Raw genomic sequence first — 17,538 nt, 5'->3', positions numbered from 1 at the left:
ACATTCATATATATACATAAAACTATATATGTGGATTTATATTTATTTTTAAAATATTATGATGTAAAATATTTTTGGATATTTTTTTGCTCTAACTTTCAACAGGAGAGCAAAAAAATCACTTCGTAAATAATTTATAAATATTTTCGAATATTTGCCAACTTTTGTCAAAAATTATCAAAATGAGTGATTTTGATTATCCTAATAAATTTATCTTAAAAGATAGATGATTCATTCTATCTTATATGATATATATACTAAAATTAGAACCGATTTAATATTACTAAACCAAATGTAAACATATATATAATATTTTAATATTATTACACTAAATATAATATAAATTTAACTATGATAATATTGTCACAATTTTTTTATTACTTTGAAGATAAGAATAAATTATCAGCTAAGTTACTAAAACTATTTATTAAAATTAATAATTGAGCATAAAATATAACTAAACCTAATCCAATGTGTATATCCTTATATCCCGTGAATGAGAAATATGTTTTCAAACAACTTAAATATAATCATGATTCACTAAATAGGGTTTAAAGAAGTATTGGATTTAAGTTACAAAAAAAAATATTGGATTTCCACATTATTTTAAAATCATGAAACGTTAACCTATAACTTTCTTCAACATGTCAATATGAAAATTTTTGATGGTCAATTAGTCATCCAATCACTTTCATTCAATTCACTGGATATAGTAAACACTAGATTAAGAACCGCACCTTGCGCGGGATAAAAGTTATATATATATATAAATTATTTTATGTATTATATGTTTTTACATATTATGAAATAATAAATATATATTAAATGATTAAAAGTCAGTAACTATTACATATATAATAAAATTAGTGCGAATGTATAAATCAATTTTATTAATACAAACATTTTTTTAAAAAAATTTGATAGGATATGTAATTAAATTTAAATGATATTAACATACATAGTATATTTTTAATATTAATGTTTATTTTTTTTTAATGGTGTTTTCTACTCATATGTTTTTTTTATCATGTGTATCTTTAATAGAAAAAACTTTAAATTACTGATAACAAAATTTTCATTGTGGGACTAATAATTTTAGTAATTGATAATTTAAAAAAAATTATCAATGTTGGTTCAAAACTTTTATCAAAAAAATTATTCAAAGTAAATTTTGAAACTAAAATATTTATTTATTCAATATGGTTTATAGTTTAATTTAGAATGATATATATATACATATATATTTTAAATCTTAATGATTAATTAAATTAGACTTTTACTTATATGATTTTGTAATCATTTGTATTTTGTCATAACAAAAATTTTAAACCATGGATCGCAAAATTTGAATGTGAGACTTTTAACAATTTTAGTAATTTATAGTCATTTTTTAAAATTCAAAATATAAAATATACAGAAAAATCTAAATTTTTATAATATGGTTATTTTGTTTTTTTTAAAGTTATTTTAATAGTTTTAAATTAAACAAATTTGATAGAAGATACATTTTTTTATCAGATCTTTTTTATTTAAAATCATTAATTGTCATATATACTTTACCCACATTAGGCAATTCCGTAATCTTTATTTAAGAAAATAATAATTGACATTAATAATGAATTTATGGTTAGTTTAATAAAAAGTTTATTATATAATTAGATGGACCAACCTATTTCTCTAGTAATTCTAAGAATGATCCTAGTGATGACATGTGACTACAAAAAGAAGTTGTAATGTTTCACAAATAATATATAGGGGATATAGGGGATTAGCAAATTTTCTTTTAGTGCCATCAGCAATATTCCTCTTTAATTTCTGATCTATCTTCTCACCGTATATTATTAGAAAACAATCAATATTTCAAAACTTTATAATATAATAGTATAACTAACTATTAAATTTCAAGAGTCAAGAACATGTCAATACGTATTGAAAAATCAAGGGTTTCAAAATAGTCAATGAATATCAATATGTATTGCAAAATCAAAGGTTTCATTATGTCCATCAATGAACAGAAAATACATATATACATGTATCTACTGACGCTAACATCCACCAATACAAAATCAAAGGTATCATTATATTATGTCCCTTAGCATGGTTAAACTTTTGTAATAGTTTAAAGCAGATTTCCCATATAAACTTAACGTCAAATATTATATAATCAGCAAAATCAGACATTAAGCATTTAGTTTACAATAAATAAAATAATATCAAATATTTATATAGATTATGATTTTTAAGCTTTAAATAATAATATAGATCCATTATTCAAACTAATGATTCAATTAAGATAATTAAAATATAACAAATAAAAAAAATTATTAACTAAAATTATTGAAAATATGATAATAATCAAAATATACTAAAATCATGGAAAACATGACAAATAAGTCAAATCACTTTTCAAATAATAGTATAGATGTTGATACTTTTTGCGGTATACGTCAGACTATCCACATATAATCTCAAATCTAAAAAAAAGACAAGAATCACACACCTACAAGATCTTCTTTTACAGTTGGGATTGAGTTGTATACGGTCAATATAACAAATTTCTTTGTCATTGATTTGATGAGTGAGATGTACTATTGGTTAATGATGTGAAAATTGATCGTATGGAATGAGGATTGAGTGGTAATGGTAAAGATGATCATGAAGAGTAACGAATCCAATCACACACCTACAAGATCTTTCTTTTACAGTTGGAAAATTTGAGTTGTATGACCAAATTGTGTAGTTAATTAGGTTCAGATATCAGATTATCTATTTTTTTTAAAATCAAAATGAAAGTCAAAAGTTATGAAAATATTTTTTCCTTCTAAATTATAAACTTAATATATGGATGTATATCTTACATAATGCATCCGTGATTTTTTTATCAAAATATTAAATTACAATTTTTTCTTTATGAAAATTTACTTAATTAAACAAATTAAAAATTACTATCTACACATTTCTTGTGGACATGCATCCAATTTATGATTTCCAAGTATATTATTAAATCGAGAAAGAATTAAATTTTGCTTTTCATAAAATTGATTACCGTGAGATATTACATCTTTTTATAGATTGGAGTAGTGCATGCTTAAAGTTATATAAAGAGATGGAGCTCTCAAATGTAATGACCCAAAAAAAAGGAGAGATAGGTAGATCTTTCCTAGTTTCTAAAATGTCCCAAGTAGTGAGTTGTGGTGAGATGGAACCAAGCAGGTGGTCCAAACTTCCTTCAGATCTCATGCAGTTGGTTTTAGAACATCTTGGTTTTGCAGATTTTCAAAGGGCTAAATCTGTTTGTTCATCTTGGCACTATGCATCCAAACAAACTTCACCAAACAATCAAAACCCTTGGTTGATTCTATTTCCAGAAGAAGGTAAAGATTGCTGCCTCTTGTTTGATTCCGAGGAAAAGGATGACAAGTTATATAGAATTCAAAATCTAGGGGTCAACTTTGCAAATAGTAATTGTTTGGCTACTTATGGAAGTTGGCTCTTGATGCAAGACGATCATCAATACAATATATTATACATTTTGAATATATTCACCTGTGAGAAGATCGATCTGCCTTCCATGAAGTCTCAACTTAGAATTGTAGAGACTGAAGATGATATGTTTCTTGTAAGATTACAAGACAACAGAGATGTTCTATTCTGGTTTGACGAGAAAACCAAAGATTATGTGATTATATGGATAATCCAAGCCCGTTTTTTGGTTTATTCCAGAAAAGGTGATAAATATTGGAAACGAATTGAGCTTTTCAACTTTAATTTTGACATGGTATACACAGATCATAGACTCTACTTGTATACTAGCTCTCGTGATGTCAAAGTCTTGGATTTTTCACAAGATATCCCGCGACAAGTATTCGAGACGCAAGTTAACTATGATTATTCGAAAAAACCAGAGGATGTTTTCTACTATGATGCTCCTCTTCATGTATGTAGGAAGATCAAGACTGAAAATCTTGTAGTCAGAGTGACTGGTGAAGTTCTGAGGGTTAAGAGCATAGTTTTGTGCAATTCTGACGTTTGGTACTTCCGCATCTACAAGATGAATTCATCAAATAGCGAGTGGGAGAAACTTGATTCTTTGGAAGAGGAAGAAGCAATATTTTTGGATCTTGGTATCACCGTTACGCTTGCCAACACCATCGAAGGAGTCAATGGAAACTCAATATATTTCAGCGGCAATCATAATAACTATTGTGATTCTGATTTGGGTCATTTTTGGAGTAAAAAAGATATACTTATCTTCAATTTTGGCACACAAGAAATTGAAAGACCACATCCAAGTATCTTTTCGTCCATTCAATTATCTAATGCTCGATGGTTTGTCCCAAATTTCAAACAAATGTGATTGGGAATCTCAACTCTATTAGTGTACCTTTTCAATTATTTTGCAAGTGAGCGTTAAATTTACCATGTTCACCTATGAGAAGATCGATCTGCCTTCTGCTTTATCTCTATATTCAGCTCTCTCTGTTTCGTTTTTTCTAGGAGATTAAAAACGAGTTTTGGATTACTCTATGGGTTGTTGTAGTCTCAACTCCAAACATATTTATCTTCCTGCTATAATTTTCTCATATACATCATCTTGGATTTGGTTTGTGCTATGTGCAGCGTCTTCGTTATCAAATCTTTTGTTTATGGTTGGTAAATTATTATTTTTGAATAACCAGTATATTTTTACTGTTTTGAATAACCAATAGATTTTGAATTGATGCCTTGGCTTAAACACAATACCTTCTGTTTGAACACAATTTTCAAACCGAAAACAGTTCGCTAAACCCGAAAATAGTTTCTTAAACCCGGCCTGAATGAAATCTCTAATTCTCCAAATCTAGACTCTAAACACGACATCCTAACCCAAAATAATACCCTCAACGGAGAATCCTCGTCTTGTTGATTCACCCGTGCTCATGCACCACATGACGCATAGATATCTCTATAATATTATTTGAGAAGTCAGTTTTTTATGTGTCGCGCTCACGTTAACTCTCACGACGGTTGATTACGTTGATACTTTTAATGAACTATGAGTTAATCCGCGCTACGCGCGGAGCTATTTTGATTTTTAAATGTTAACTATATAGCTATTCATTTGGATGTTGTATTCTGAATAACAACAAAATTCTAAATTGTATGTTTGTGTGAATAGTTATTTCTTTAGAAAAAACAGAAAACTACACATTTTTTCATATAGATGTTTCATATAGTTTTCCATTTTTTATATCATATATTTACTTATTATTTAATTTTTCTTAATTTGTAGGGAAATTCTTTCAAATAGTCGTTTTTAAGTTTTTGTCACAAAATAGTCATCAATAAAAAAATGACCAAAATAACCCATTTTATTTTGAAAATTTTAATATTTCTTTTTTTATTTTTCAAAATTTGAAATCATATCCACAAAACTCCACCCCATAACTCTAAACCCTAAGTCTAGTTTATTTAACCTTATAGCATAGATGTATTTTTACTCTTTAATAAATGTTTAACTCAGATAAATGTTTAATTTAGTTTTTCTATTTTTTATATTGTATATTTACTTATTGTTTATCTTCTCTTATTTTGTATACTTATTTATTCTAAATTTCTTGCTTTTATATCAATCATAATATTACTATATATATTTAATATAATATTTTATTTTTTATATACTATTTACTTATTATTTATTTTTTCTTATATACTATATATATCTATTAGAATATTAGAATAAAAATAAAATATCATAATAATATTACTTATTATTTATTTTTATACTAATATTTTTTGTCTTATAGTCTATATTTACTAATTATTTATTTTACTATACTTTTTTCAGACAGATGTTTAATTTAGTTTTTTCAGTTCTCATATTGTATATTTACTTATTGTGCATTTTTCTTTATATTGTATATTTACTTATTCTAATATTACGGTAGATGTTTAATATAATATTTGTATTTCTTATATTGTATATTTACTTATTATTTATTTTACTATATTTTTTTTCAGAGATATGTTTAATTTAGTCTTTTCATTTCTTAATTGTATTTTACCTTTTTTTTCTTATACAGTATATTTACTTATTCTAATTTTCTTGTTTTTATATCAAATGATAATATTATGATAGATGTTTAATGTGATAAAAATATGATCTTATATTATATGCTTATTTTTCTTATATTGTATATTTACTTACAAAAATATTTGAAAATAATAAAATGTTAAACTATACATTTTCTGATAGACGTTTAATGTAGTTTTTTTAATTTTTTATATTGTATATTTACTTATCTAATTGTTTTGTTTTATATCAAATTTTAATATTACGATAGATATTTAATGTAATATTTCTTATATTATATATTTAATTATTATTTATATTATTATATATTTTCGAACCGAGGTTTAATGTATTTTTTGTATTTTTTATATTGTATATTTACTTATAATTTTGTTTTTTATATTTAATATTTAATTATTATAACATTATAATTGATTTTTAATTTAATATTTTTATAATGTAAATTCACTTTTATTTATTTAACTATACATTTTTCAGATATATATTTAATTTACTTTTTTCATTTTTTATATTGTATATTTACTTAATGTTTATTTTTCTTATTTTTATATTTATTTATTCTAAATTTCTTGGTTTTTTATCAATGATAATATTACGATATATATTTAATGTAATATTTTTTTATTTCTTTTATACTATATTTACTTATTATTTATTTTTCTTGTATTTTATATTAACAATATTACATTTAAATACTATTATTGAATTTTTTATTTAGTTTCATGTTTTAAATTTTCCAAATCACATATATAATAAAAAGGAAACATTAATAAAATTAAAAAAATAAATTAAAAAACGAAAATATATGTATATATAATAAGATTTCATTAAAAAAGAAAATTCACAAAATAGAAATATTCCATTTAAAAATATTTTTAAATAACATAAAATATACTTTTGAAGTAATAAAATATTTCTTTATATCTATATTTTGTTAGATGAAAAAATATAATTGCATATAATGTGATTTCATAAAACAACATTCACACACATAATCTTGACATTAATATTTATTTTAAAACGTAATTTTGAACAATACAAAAAATATATATTTTCAAAGTAATAGAAATAATTTTTATATATCTATCTATTTTCTTAAATGATTACATAAAATAATTAAGTAAAATAAACTGATATATGTTTAGTTGACAAAAAATAGTTTATAATTAGTATTATTAAAATATTTAATTTATTTTTCATATATTTAGTTGACAATAATATCATTCAATTACTGTAAAATTTTTTATCAATTATGTTTTACTTATATAATATGATTTTTAAAGTATAATCACACAATTTTTTTAAACTGCTTATTTTTAAGTGATATTAAAAAAAATCAACAATAAATATCTTTTGATCAAATAATTAAAAAATATTTTAAAATAACATAACACTATATGCTTTAACGAGGTAGATGTATTATATTTTATCATTATTAAAATTATTTGTTTTCATGATATTCAATTTGGTTTTAAATTTTATGTTTGAGGAAGTTAATATGATATAATTACAATATCAGAGCAAATCTGAATTCTCATTTTTATTTAAAATAAATTTGAGTTTACCATTTAATAAATGTATGACATAAAATTAATTATAGTTTATAAAATATTTTAATTATTATAAATATTGATATATGTTAATGAGCTTCCAAAATTGTATTAGTTACTTATGTATGTAAATTCATATTGATCATCGCTTTATTTTTTGATATTTCGTTTTAAAAAACATAAACATATAATTTGATAAATATTATGAAACTACATGCACATTTAAACGATAAATAAAATTAATTTAATTTTACATAATTATAATAAAAATAATTATATTTCAGTTTGAATTTGAAAGAATATATTTAACTCAATATACTCACAACATGAGTGACTCGACTACTCCAACTTATATCTAAAATCATAAACTTAACTACAATAAGAATATATAATTTTATAATAATAATTTATTTTATAAATGTAAATTATATGATGACTCAAAACATATTAAAAATAAAATAAAATATTTACTAACTGTTATAATTTAGTTCTTTTGTAAAATGTATATATATGCATGAGACTGTAGAATATTATCGTTATATTAATTTACGTATATCATAGTTTACATATATTAAGTTACATATATTAAAGTTTATTTTATATTTCATGCTAAGCATAATATATTTTAAGTTATACATAATTTTGCTCAAATATATTTATATATCTTTACGTAAATTAAAAGCAGATGCAATCTAATATACTTAAAATAAATGCAAATAAGGAAATTAATCATAATTTTAATATATTTAAAATAAAAATATTATAATTGAATCCATACAAATAGATGCAATATAATATACCCAAATGATAACTAAATCGACAATAAAAACAACTAAACCGACTAGATATAACATATCTAAAATCATATGTCTAATTAATGTAATATAGTATTATTAATTTAAATTATGCATACAAATTATAAATTGATTTAAAATTAAAAAGAAAATCTATTATTATAGTATATTTATTTTATAAATATTTATACCTGTGCATGAGTGCGGGAAAATCACATAGTACATCATTAAAAAAAGAAGAAGAGTGTGTTAAAAACTTAAAATCAATGGGATTATTTCACTAGAATGAAGAAAAGCGATTTTTTCAAAAAATTGTAATACGAAAATTGATTGTACTCAAATATGAAAATAAAAAAGATTTGCATATATCTTAAATTCAAAATGTTTGGTAACTATACTTTTCATATTTTAGGATATTTAGTCATGATTGTATAAGTGATTTAAAATTTTTTATTAAGAATTGATTGTACTCAAATATGAAAATAGGAAAGATTTGTATATATCTTCAAAATATTTGGTAACTGTACATTCCATATATTAGGATATTTGGTCATGATTATACAAGTGATTAGATAACGGTACTTTTCATATTTTCGGATAATGATTATCCATAGATTACAATTTCTACTCGGTGTAGAAATAAGACAAGAGGTTCTAAATTAAAATCAACTAATCTTAGAACATTGAATTACAAGCGTTAAAAAAAGTAAAAAAAAAATCTAGAGATTACTTATTCTAATAAAATCAGATTAGCTAAAAAAACGTAGAATTTAATTTTTACAATGTCATTTTCTGTATAATATAAAATCTACTATAACAAAGTTTGAAATTTTTATTTAACAAGTTTAAGTTTCCGACAAAATGCTACTTACAATGATGAGAATATTTTGAATTGTTCCTATTTTCATATTTTTGGGGGTTTGTAGAACTATTTTATTTCATTAATTTTGATAAATACAAAGGACAATAAAGACAAAATTGGTCAAAAAAATATATAGACAGAAATAGAACAAAATGATATTATCTTATAAGTACAAACATGCTGAATTTTTGGTCAATATTTCCACATGAAAAATATTACAATTTGGATCAAATTCAACACACGCAATTCAATTTGGATCAATCTGAAAAAAATTCCAAATGAAAAATATTTCATGGTCTATAAATACCGTCTTGGCTCTTGAGTTGCAGCATAGTATAATCAAATTCAAAAAAAAAAAAAACAGAAGAAAGAGAGAAACCATGAGTATTAGCTTAAGGTTTATAGTTGCTGGTCTTATTCTTTTCCTTGTCTCCTGATACGCTACATGTAATTTCATTTTAAAAGTATTAGATATATATCACTTCTATATATATGTATATGACTATTTCATATGTATAAATAATTCATTTTGTTTTATTTTATCTTTTTCTAGGTCAAGCCATAATGAGAATCCCACTCAAAACGAAAACCTTGTGGAACAAGGACGATGTGTCTTTGACAAATGATAATGACAATACTTACTTCGGGCAAATTATGGTAGGAACTCCGGGTCAGCCTTTCAACGTGTTGTTTGACACCGGGAGTTTCGACCTGTGGGTTCCTTCTTCAATATGGCCTAAACCGGGAAGCAAAAAGTATAGATCAAGCGCATCAAAGACTTACAAACGCGATGGTAAGCTGAATAATTTTCCATAAATATGATACATGTATATAGCTATATATATATAATTGGTGGGTTTTGTGTCTGTGAATTTTAAACATATCTGCTATATATATATACATATACAGGGACGAAAAAAGAAATCAGATACGGATCAGGTTCTCTGAAGGGGTTCATGAGCAACGATGCGGTCGAGATAGGCGGGTTACGCATCAAACAGCAAGCGTTCATCGAGGCAACTGAAGCTCCAGGTAGACGGATTTACGAAAGGCCGTGGGATGGCATATTTGGACTTTCCGGCCTATCGAAATCGGCCATCACAGGAGCTCGTCCCATCTGGAGAACGATGATGGATGAAGGGGTAGTTACAAAGAAAGTGTTCTCGATATGGCTTCGACGGTACAGTGATTCTGGTGAAAACGGTGGAGAAATAGTCTTTGGAGGTATAGACCAAGAGCACTTCACCGGAGCTCATACCTACGTTGATGCGGAAGGGCCGCATAACACCTTCAAGATTAACTCCTTTTTTGTGGGCAAAATTGACACGAAAGTTTGCTCCAAGGGATGCAAAGTTCTTGTGGACTCGGGGAGTACATACATTCGTGGTCCACCGGTAAGTCTTTCTGTTTTAATTAATTATCTCTCATCATTTCATTTGTTAAATTAAATTTTAACCCTTTTCTCCATAATTGTAATTCTTAGAATTTGATCGTCAAGATTAATAAGCAAATCGGAATAGCAGCAGACTGCTCTAATTATGACAAGCTGTCTGAAGTTATAAGCTTCACAATAGCCGCAAAAACTTTTACCCTCACACCACGTGATGTAAGACGCTAGACAATACACATATATATATATTATTATTATTATTATTATTATTATTATTATTTCTTTCACTATTCTTCTTTATTTATTTTCTATCAAAAAATTCCTAGTACATTGAGAGAAAGAATGGGAAATGCAAGAGTGTATTCGCGGATGCTACGACTGATTTATGGTAATTTTTTCATCTTTAAACTTTTTATTATATATCTTTAACTTCTTATTTTTTAAAAAAAAAATCTTTAAAATTATTTCTGCGGTTTTTGATTGTGTAGGCAACTTGGCACGCCATTCATTCGAGCATTTCATACTGTTTGGAACTACCAGACTCCGGGAATTGTTAAAGTCGGATTCGCCAAGTCCAAATAATTTCTCTTATTATCTCCTACCTGTTTGTGGTATTATGATATGTACTCTATAAATTATTAACTAAAACAAAAAGAAATATGGGCTATACTTCTCTTGTAGTTTTTTCGGTTCGTTAAATCAAGAAATGTATGAACTTATTATAAAATACTTACAAGAGAGTATAACTACTGCTATTATATGCGGCATGGCAATTACGACTAGAGTTTAATCCGACTAAATTACACTTAACCTATCTATACTATTAAAGCAAAATCCCTAATAGGATTCTGCCCCTGGCTTTTCAAGTTATTTACCACCAAATGTCATTCCCTTTTATTTTTTTTTAAAAAAATCGTCAATGACTTAAGGCCCAAGCCGAATGCATACTATAAAGGCCCAAACCGTATGCATACCTGAATAATCCTTATTTTTTAAAACATCATCAATGTCCTATAACATGAAACCATCTTCATCTTTTCTCAAACCCTATACCCTAAAATGAAAAGGCTTAAAAGATGAAAATAACTTCCGAACAACTCACGTGTGCAAATAAAAATATGACTTATTTTTACTAATAATATTTTTCAAACCTTATACCCGAACGTATTCATACGCATTCTCATGTTTTTTACAGAAAAAGATTTTAAAAACATAACCTAATGGTTAGTTTATTCCATATTATAAAAAACATATTTAATATTTGTTAAATGTATATATATATCTATGAGAAATCAATTATTTTAAAAATTAACCAATCCCATATCTAATAGATACGATTTATTTTAAAATAACTGATTTTTTTTCATAATATAGAGTATCGATACTATATCTATTCTAACTATAATTTTAACAACATAATATTCCCTATAAGATTTTCCGATTAAAAAGGTGGAAGGTATGTAGCGCCTACAATCACGGTGCAAATAAATGTACAACCAAATTTAGAAAATGAAGATACACAATTGGCTACATTCAAAGTTCAAAATATCTTTCTATAATCTAGATTGCGTGTAACTTACTCACAGAATATATTTTAAAAATTTCTGGTCACTGCATTTAGTACTATTAACGATAAAGATCTCGCAAATATTTAGAGTAGCCTACAAGTTTTCAAATAACCTAATCTACTCTTCCTATAACCTCTTCCTATTATAAATACCCACGCCTCTTCCTAAAACACTCATACCGCAAAACCAAAAGAATGGCTTCTAAAGCGCTCAACAACACAGCAAATGATTCTAAACAACAAATCACCGCCATCAGCGACTTGAACATCAATCACGGGGGGGGGGGGAGGGGAAACCTTGGAATTCGTATTGGCTGATGAGAATGTAAGAAATCCAAACTTTTTCAATAGAATAGAGTTTTTTATATAAAAATTGTGTAATTTGAGCATTGATATTAATTGATGTTAATATTTCTAATTTATTTAATTGTAACATGTACAAGGGGCATAAAATTCATGCAAGCTGCAAAAAGACTTACTTTGAGAGTAAAGGAAGACTTCTTCTTGGTTGGAGTATGGCGCAACATCAGAAACTTCCAAGTCAGGCCTGCTGGGGGGGGGGGGGGGGGAGGGGAAACCTTGGAATTCGTATTGGCTGATGAGAATGTAAGAAATCCAAACTTTTTCAATAGAATAGAGTTTTTTATATAAAAATTGTGTAATTTGAGCATTGATATTAATTGATGTTAATATTTCTAATTTATTTAATTGTAACATGTACAAGGGGCATAAAATTCATGCAAGCTGCAAAAAGACTTACTTTGAGAGTAAAGGAAGACTTCTTCTGGTTGGAGTATGGCGCAACATCAGAAACTTCCAAGTCAGGCCTGCTGGAGGAGCATATCGCACAACAAACCATATCTACGAGATTTCATTCAATCAAGCAACAGTCGTTACTCGGTCCAATTTCATGAATGATGAGTTATATCTTAATTTGGTCGATTTTCAAAGCGTTTTATCTGAAACTCTTTGATGAAAAACTGCTAATAGGTAAAAACGTGATCGATAAAATATATTTCAAATAAGATAATCCCGCGCTTTGAAAGCGCAGGTCAAAATCTAGTTTCATTATTAAACCTGGAAATTAATTACTTCTATCATCCCCTATATATTAATCATGGAGCATTATAACATTTTTCGTAGCCACGTGTCATCACTAATATAACAAATGTAAAAATACAATATTAAAAAAAATTCGATAAAAAAATTAAAAAAAATCAGCAAAATATTATCAAAATATAATAAAATTACGATAATAAATAAATTTAAAATATAAATATCATAAAATAAATATTATGTAAAGCAGATTTAACCAAAGAAATATATATAATTATTATTAATTAGTTAATTACTGTAAATATAAAAGTAAAACAAGATTTAGACATGCGATTCAAAAGCGCGGAATATTATACATTGTAAAAATTTAATAGAAATTGACCAAATGTTTTGTTAAGAATGATAAAATGGTAGATCCACCTTATTTAAACCCGTCTCATTTTTGGCGAACACATTTACATCTCGACCGTTTTTAATTTTAACTTCTTAGTAATTTTATTCATTTAGATTCATGTAATTGTATTAATCATCTATTTAGACCGGTTTGGGTTTATTTTGAGTGACCAAAATCATTTAATTTTTAGAAAATATATTTGTATTGTATTTTTCGTAAGAAATATTTAATTCATATCTAAAAATTTGAAAACAATGTTTAGATTTTTTTTTTGAAAAAAGGAAAATTAAATCAATGTAATTCATATATAAAAATCTTAGTTTCTACGGTTGTCATGCTTAGTGGGTTCAAAACAATGTAAATTTAGTTAAAAACCATAAGAGAAAAGTTAGTAAAAAAAATGATACACGTGAAAATTAACATTGTGAAAGTGAACCGGCTTCCACATAGGTCAAACAAAATCAAATAATTATTCACAATAATTTTTAACCTAGATTTGAGAACATTCAATAAGTTTAAAATTAGATATGATTGTGTATATATATGTTATAAAATCGCTTTTGTTAAGTATTAAATGATCGAAAGACTACAATTTTTAAATGATCTAAATATTAAGTAATTTAATGTAAATATGATGAAAATCTAAGGGTAGAATCCAAAATTTTAAAAATAGGATCTTGCTTTAATAGTATAGACTAGATTTTGATCCGCGCTTTCAAAGCGCGGGTTTATTTTTGTTTTTTTTTTCAATTGACAAATATTTAGTAAATGTCACATTTTCATATATTTGTGTTTTATTTTATAAAAGACTTAAAAATTTTATCTTTATTTATCGTATTTCATTTTAAATGACTATTTATGTTAAAAAAATTAAACTTTATTTTTTCAATGAATTAAGTTGGTATAACTCTGATAAATTAATTTTATTATGGGGTTAATATTTTAATTAAAAAATTGTATACTTTTAATAAAGATTTATATTTTTCAATAAAAAAATTCAATTATTTTTATGAATGCTTAAATTATATTAAGAAAAGAAAAAAATAATAATTAAGAATAGTTGAAAAAATATTATTTGAACTTGGACTCAATGGTCCAAAGGGAAAAAAAAAAGTGAGAATTGAATCTGATTTTTTAATAGGCCCAAATGGCCCAAGAGAAATTTGATTTGGGCTGGATCCAAAAATAATGACCCAATATAGATTTGTTATTAATATTACTTAATTGCCCTTAATGAAACATGCAATGTTACTGAAGGAAACATGCCCCTAAGGTAATTATGACAATAGGATCCTGCTTTAATAGTGTAGATATACTTGGTTAAAAATTCACACACACAAAAGCCACAAATTATATATACAGTATATATATACATAAAATTAGACAATAATCCTATTTACGGAAATTTATACAGCTTACCACCGTCTCTGTAAGTGCTTGATGCGCTTGAATCATACTTATTGCTTCTCGTTTTAGGCCATTTTAACGAAGGAACCCATCTATGGGTTTTTTTTCTAACCAATCATCCTGCTCTAAACCTTAAGAACACTCATGGTTCCTCTCTTTCTTCTGTTTTGAAATTTGATTATGTATGCTTGCAACTCAAGAGTGAAGACCAGATTTATAGAAATGGAAGCGGAGATGGTAGAGGAGAGGTGAACAATTAATATTTATTTTCTCGTTTCAAAACTTTTTCTAACTGCAAACAGAAAAGTGAGTTGAACTATAGAAATTGTTCTTTTGATTCTCGTGTATGATATAAAGAGATTGTGTATACCAACTTGGATGGTTTTCCCTTGAAATTGTTGCATGTTTCTACGTGGCATATTAATTTATCATTTCAAACTTTCTATACATAGTAAATTTTTTTTTCTTTTCTGAATCACAGTATTTTATTTAAAAAGCAGGGTTAAGTTAGTTTGTTGAGAGTAAAGAAATGAAGATAAACCGGTTATAGAAATCAGAAATTAGTGGAGATCAAGAGATATATTCAAAATAATAAATGACTAGATGATAATTTATAGAGTATATATCATAATGCCACCAGAGAGTAGGAGATAATAAGATAAATTATTTGGACTTGGCGAATCCGACTTTAACGGTTCCTGGAGTCTGGTAGTCCCAAACAGTATGAAATTAGGATAAGACACGTGTTTTTCGCATGGTGAGTTTATATAAAAATTATTTTAAAAAATATCGTAAAAAAAAATTTATATTCTTGATCGAATTTAAATGAAATTAACATAGATATATAGTATATTTTAATATGGATATTTATTAAATGAGGTTTCTATTCATATGATTTTATGATTATTTATATATTTGTGTAACAAAATTTTACACCAAGAATTTTTTTTTTAATGTGGAATGTTAATTTAGTGGTTTCAATAATTTCAAATCATTTAAGAAAAAACAATGAAGATTTCAAAATTAAAATATTAACTTTTCAATATATGTTCAACGCAGATATCAAAATATAAGTACGTATTTTCATATGATGTATAGTTTAATTTAAACGATATGATATATATATATATATTTTAACATAAACACCTATTAAAATAAAATTATTTATTCATATGATTTTATAATCATTGTATCTTATTATAGATAAAATTTAAACTTTGATCACAATTAGGTAATTGTCATATATATCTTAATCACATTAGGTAATTCTATAGGTTTTATTTAAGGAAAAAATATATAATGATTTTAATTTGATAAATGAATTGTCTATAACGAATATACTATATAATATAACATTCCCTAGCAATTTAATTTTTGGACTAACAAAATTACCATAAATCAGTCATACCATCAGCGAATACACTCTTGCATTTCCCATTCTTTTTTGATAGAAAATAACTAGAAAGAATAGTGAAAGGAAAAAAATAATAATATATATGTGTATTGTCTGACGACTTACATCACGTGGTGTAAGGGTAAAGTCTTTCCGGCTATTGTGAAGCTTATAACTCCAGACAGCTTGTCATAATTAGAGCAGTCTGCTGCTAGTCCGATTTGCTTATTAATCTTGAGGATCAAATTCTAAGAATTACAATTACAAAGAATATGTACTCCCCGAGTCCACAAGAACTTTTCATCCCTTGGAGCAAACTTTCGTGTCAATTTTGCCCACAAAAAGGAGTTAATCTTGAAGATGTTATGCTTGGTAAAATATACTTGGTAAAACTACAAGTGATAAACAAATATAAAAAATGTAAAAATACAATATTAATTTTCTTTTGATAAAAATATGAAAAACAATTCAGCAAAAATCAGCAAAAAATCATCAAAATATAATAAAATTACGATAATAAATAAATTTAAAATATAAATATCTTAAAATAAATATTTTATTGTAATATTAAAGAAAGATATAAGAACTAATTATAAGAGCATTCTTATCGAGGATATCTCAACGGGTTTCTCCCCATTAAACAAACAAAAAATAATTAAAGTAGAAGAAATAGAGTGAGATGAGTTTCTTCACGAAGAGACCCAGAAAAATTGAAAGCATTTGTCTTGATATTAGTGGTTTAAACTCTTTTTTTGTTTAAAACTTAGTAACATATCTATGTCATATTAAAAATATTATATTTATATTCATATTTATGTCATATGGATATCTTACCACTAATGATGCTCTAAACTTCTTTCTCTATGTTTCTAAAAGCAACCTTATGGGTAAAATTCACAGAATCAGTATCTAAATCCACAGATAATAATAATAATAATTCAATATAATAATTATTTTTATTTAAATTTATTTTGTTTTTGATGATGAATCACGACAAATGACTAGATAGTTTTCTAAAGGGGTTCTAAATAATCTTATTTCCAGAACTTTGT

The 17,538-nt window shown here is 25.4% G+C and overlaps 1 protein-coding gene and 1 long non-coding RNA gene across 2 annotated transcripts; one reads left to right on the top strand and one right to left on the bottom strand.

The window, feature by feature from the left end:
- Window positions 1–1,692: 1,692 nt before the first annotated feature.
- LOC125584080 (probable F-box protein At4g22060) lies at window positions 1,693–5,637 on the top strand. Its single transcript, XM_048751932.1, has one exon. The coding sequence runs from the start codon at window positions 3,107–3,109 to the stop codon at window positions 4,355–4,357; it is 1,251 nt and encodes a 416-aa protein (XP_048607889.1). The 5' UTR covers window positions 1,693–3,106; the 3' UTR covers window positions 4,358–5,637.
- Window positions 5,638–9,326: 3,689 nt separating this feature from the next.
- On the bottom strand, window positions 9,327–15,972 carry LOC125584079. The gene is made up of 2 exons (XR_007321082.1): window positions 15,106–15,972; window positions 9,327–13,097 (listed from the first exon to the last, which is right to left on the bottom strand). It is a non-coding gene; the product is annotated as an uncharacterized LOC125584079 (long non-coding RNA).
- Between the last annotated feature and the right edge of the window lie 1,566 nt (window positions 15,973–17,538).

The sequence above is a fragment of the Brassica napus genome, chromosome C3, assembly GCF_020379485.1.
Source record: "Brassica napus cultivar Da-Ae chromosome C3, Da-Ae, whole genome shotgun sequence".
Taxonomy (NCBI): Eukaryota; Viridiplantae; Streptophyta; class Magnoliopsida; order Brassicales; family Brassicaceae; genus Brassica; species Brassica napus.
Note: the sequence above shows the minus strand (reverse complement) of the source record. Positions and strands in the feature narration are given on the sequence as shown.

Excerpts from the sequence above, each read along its gene's own strand:
- LOC125584080 (XM_048751932.1), top strand. The coding sequence starts at position 3,107 with ATGGAGCTCTCAAATGTAATGACCCAAAAAAAAGGAGAGATAGGTAGA.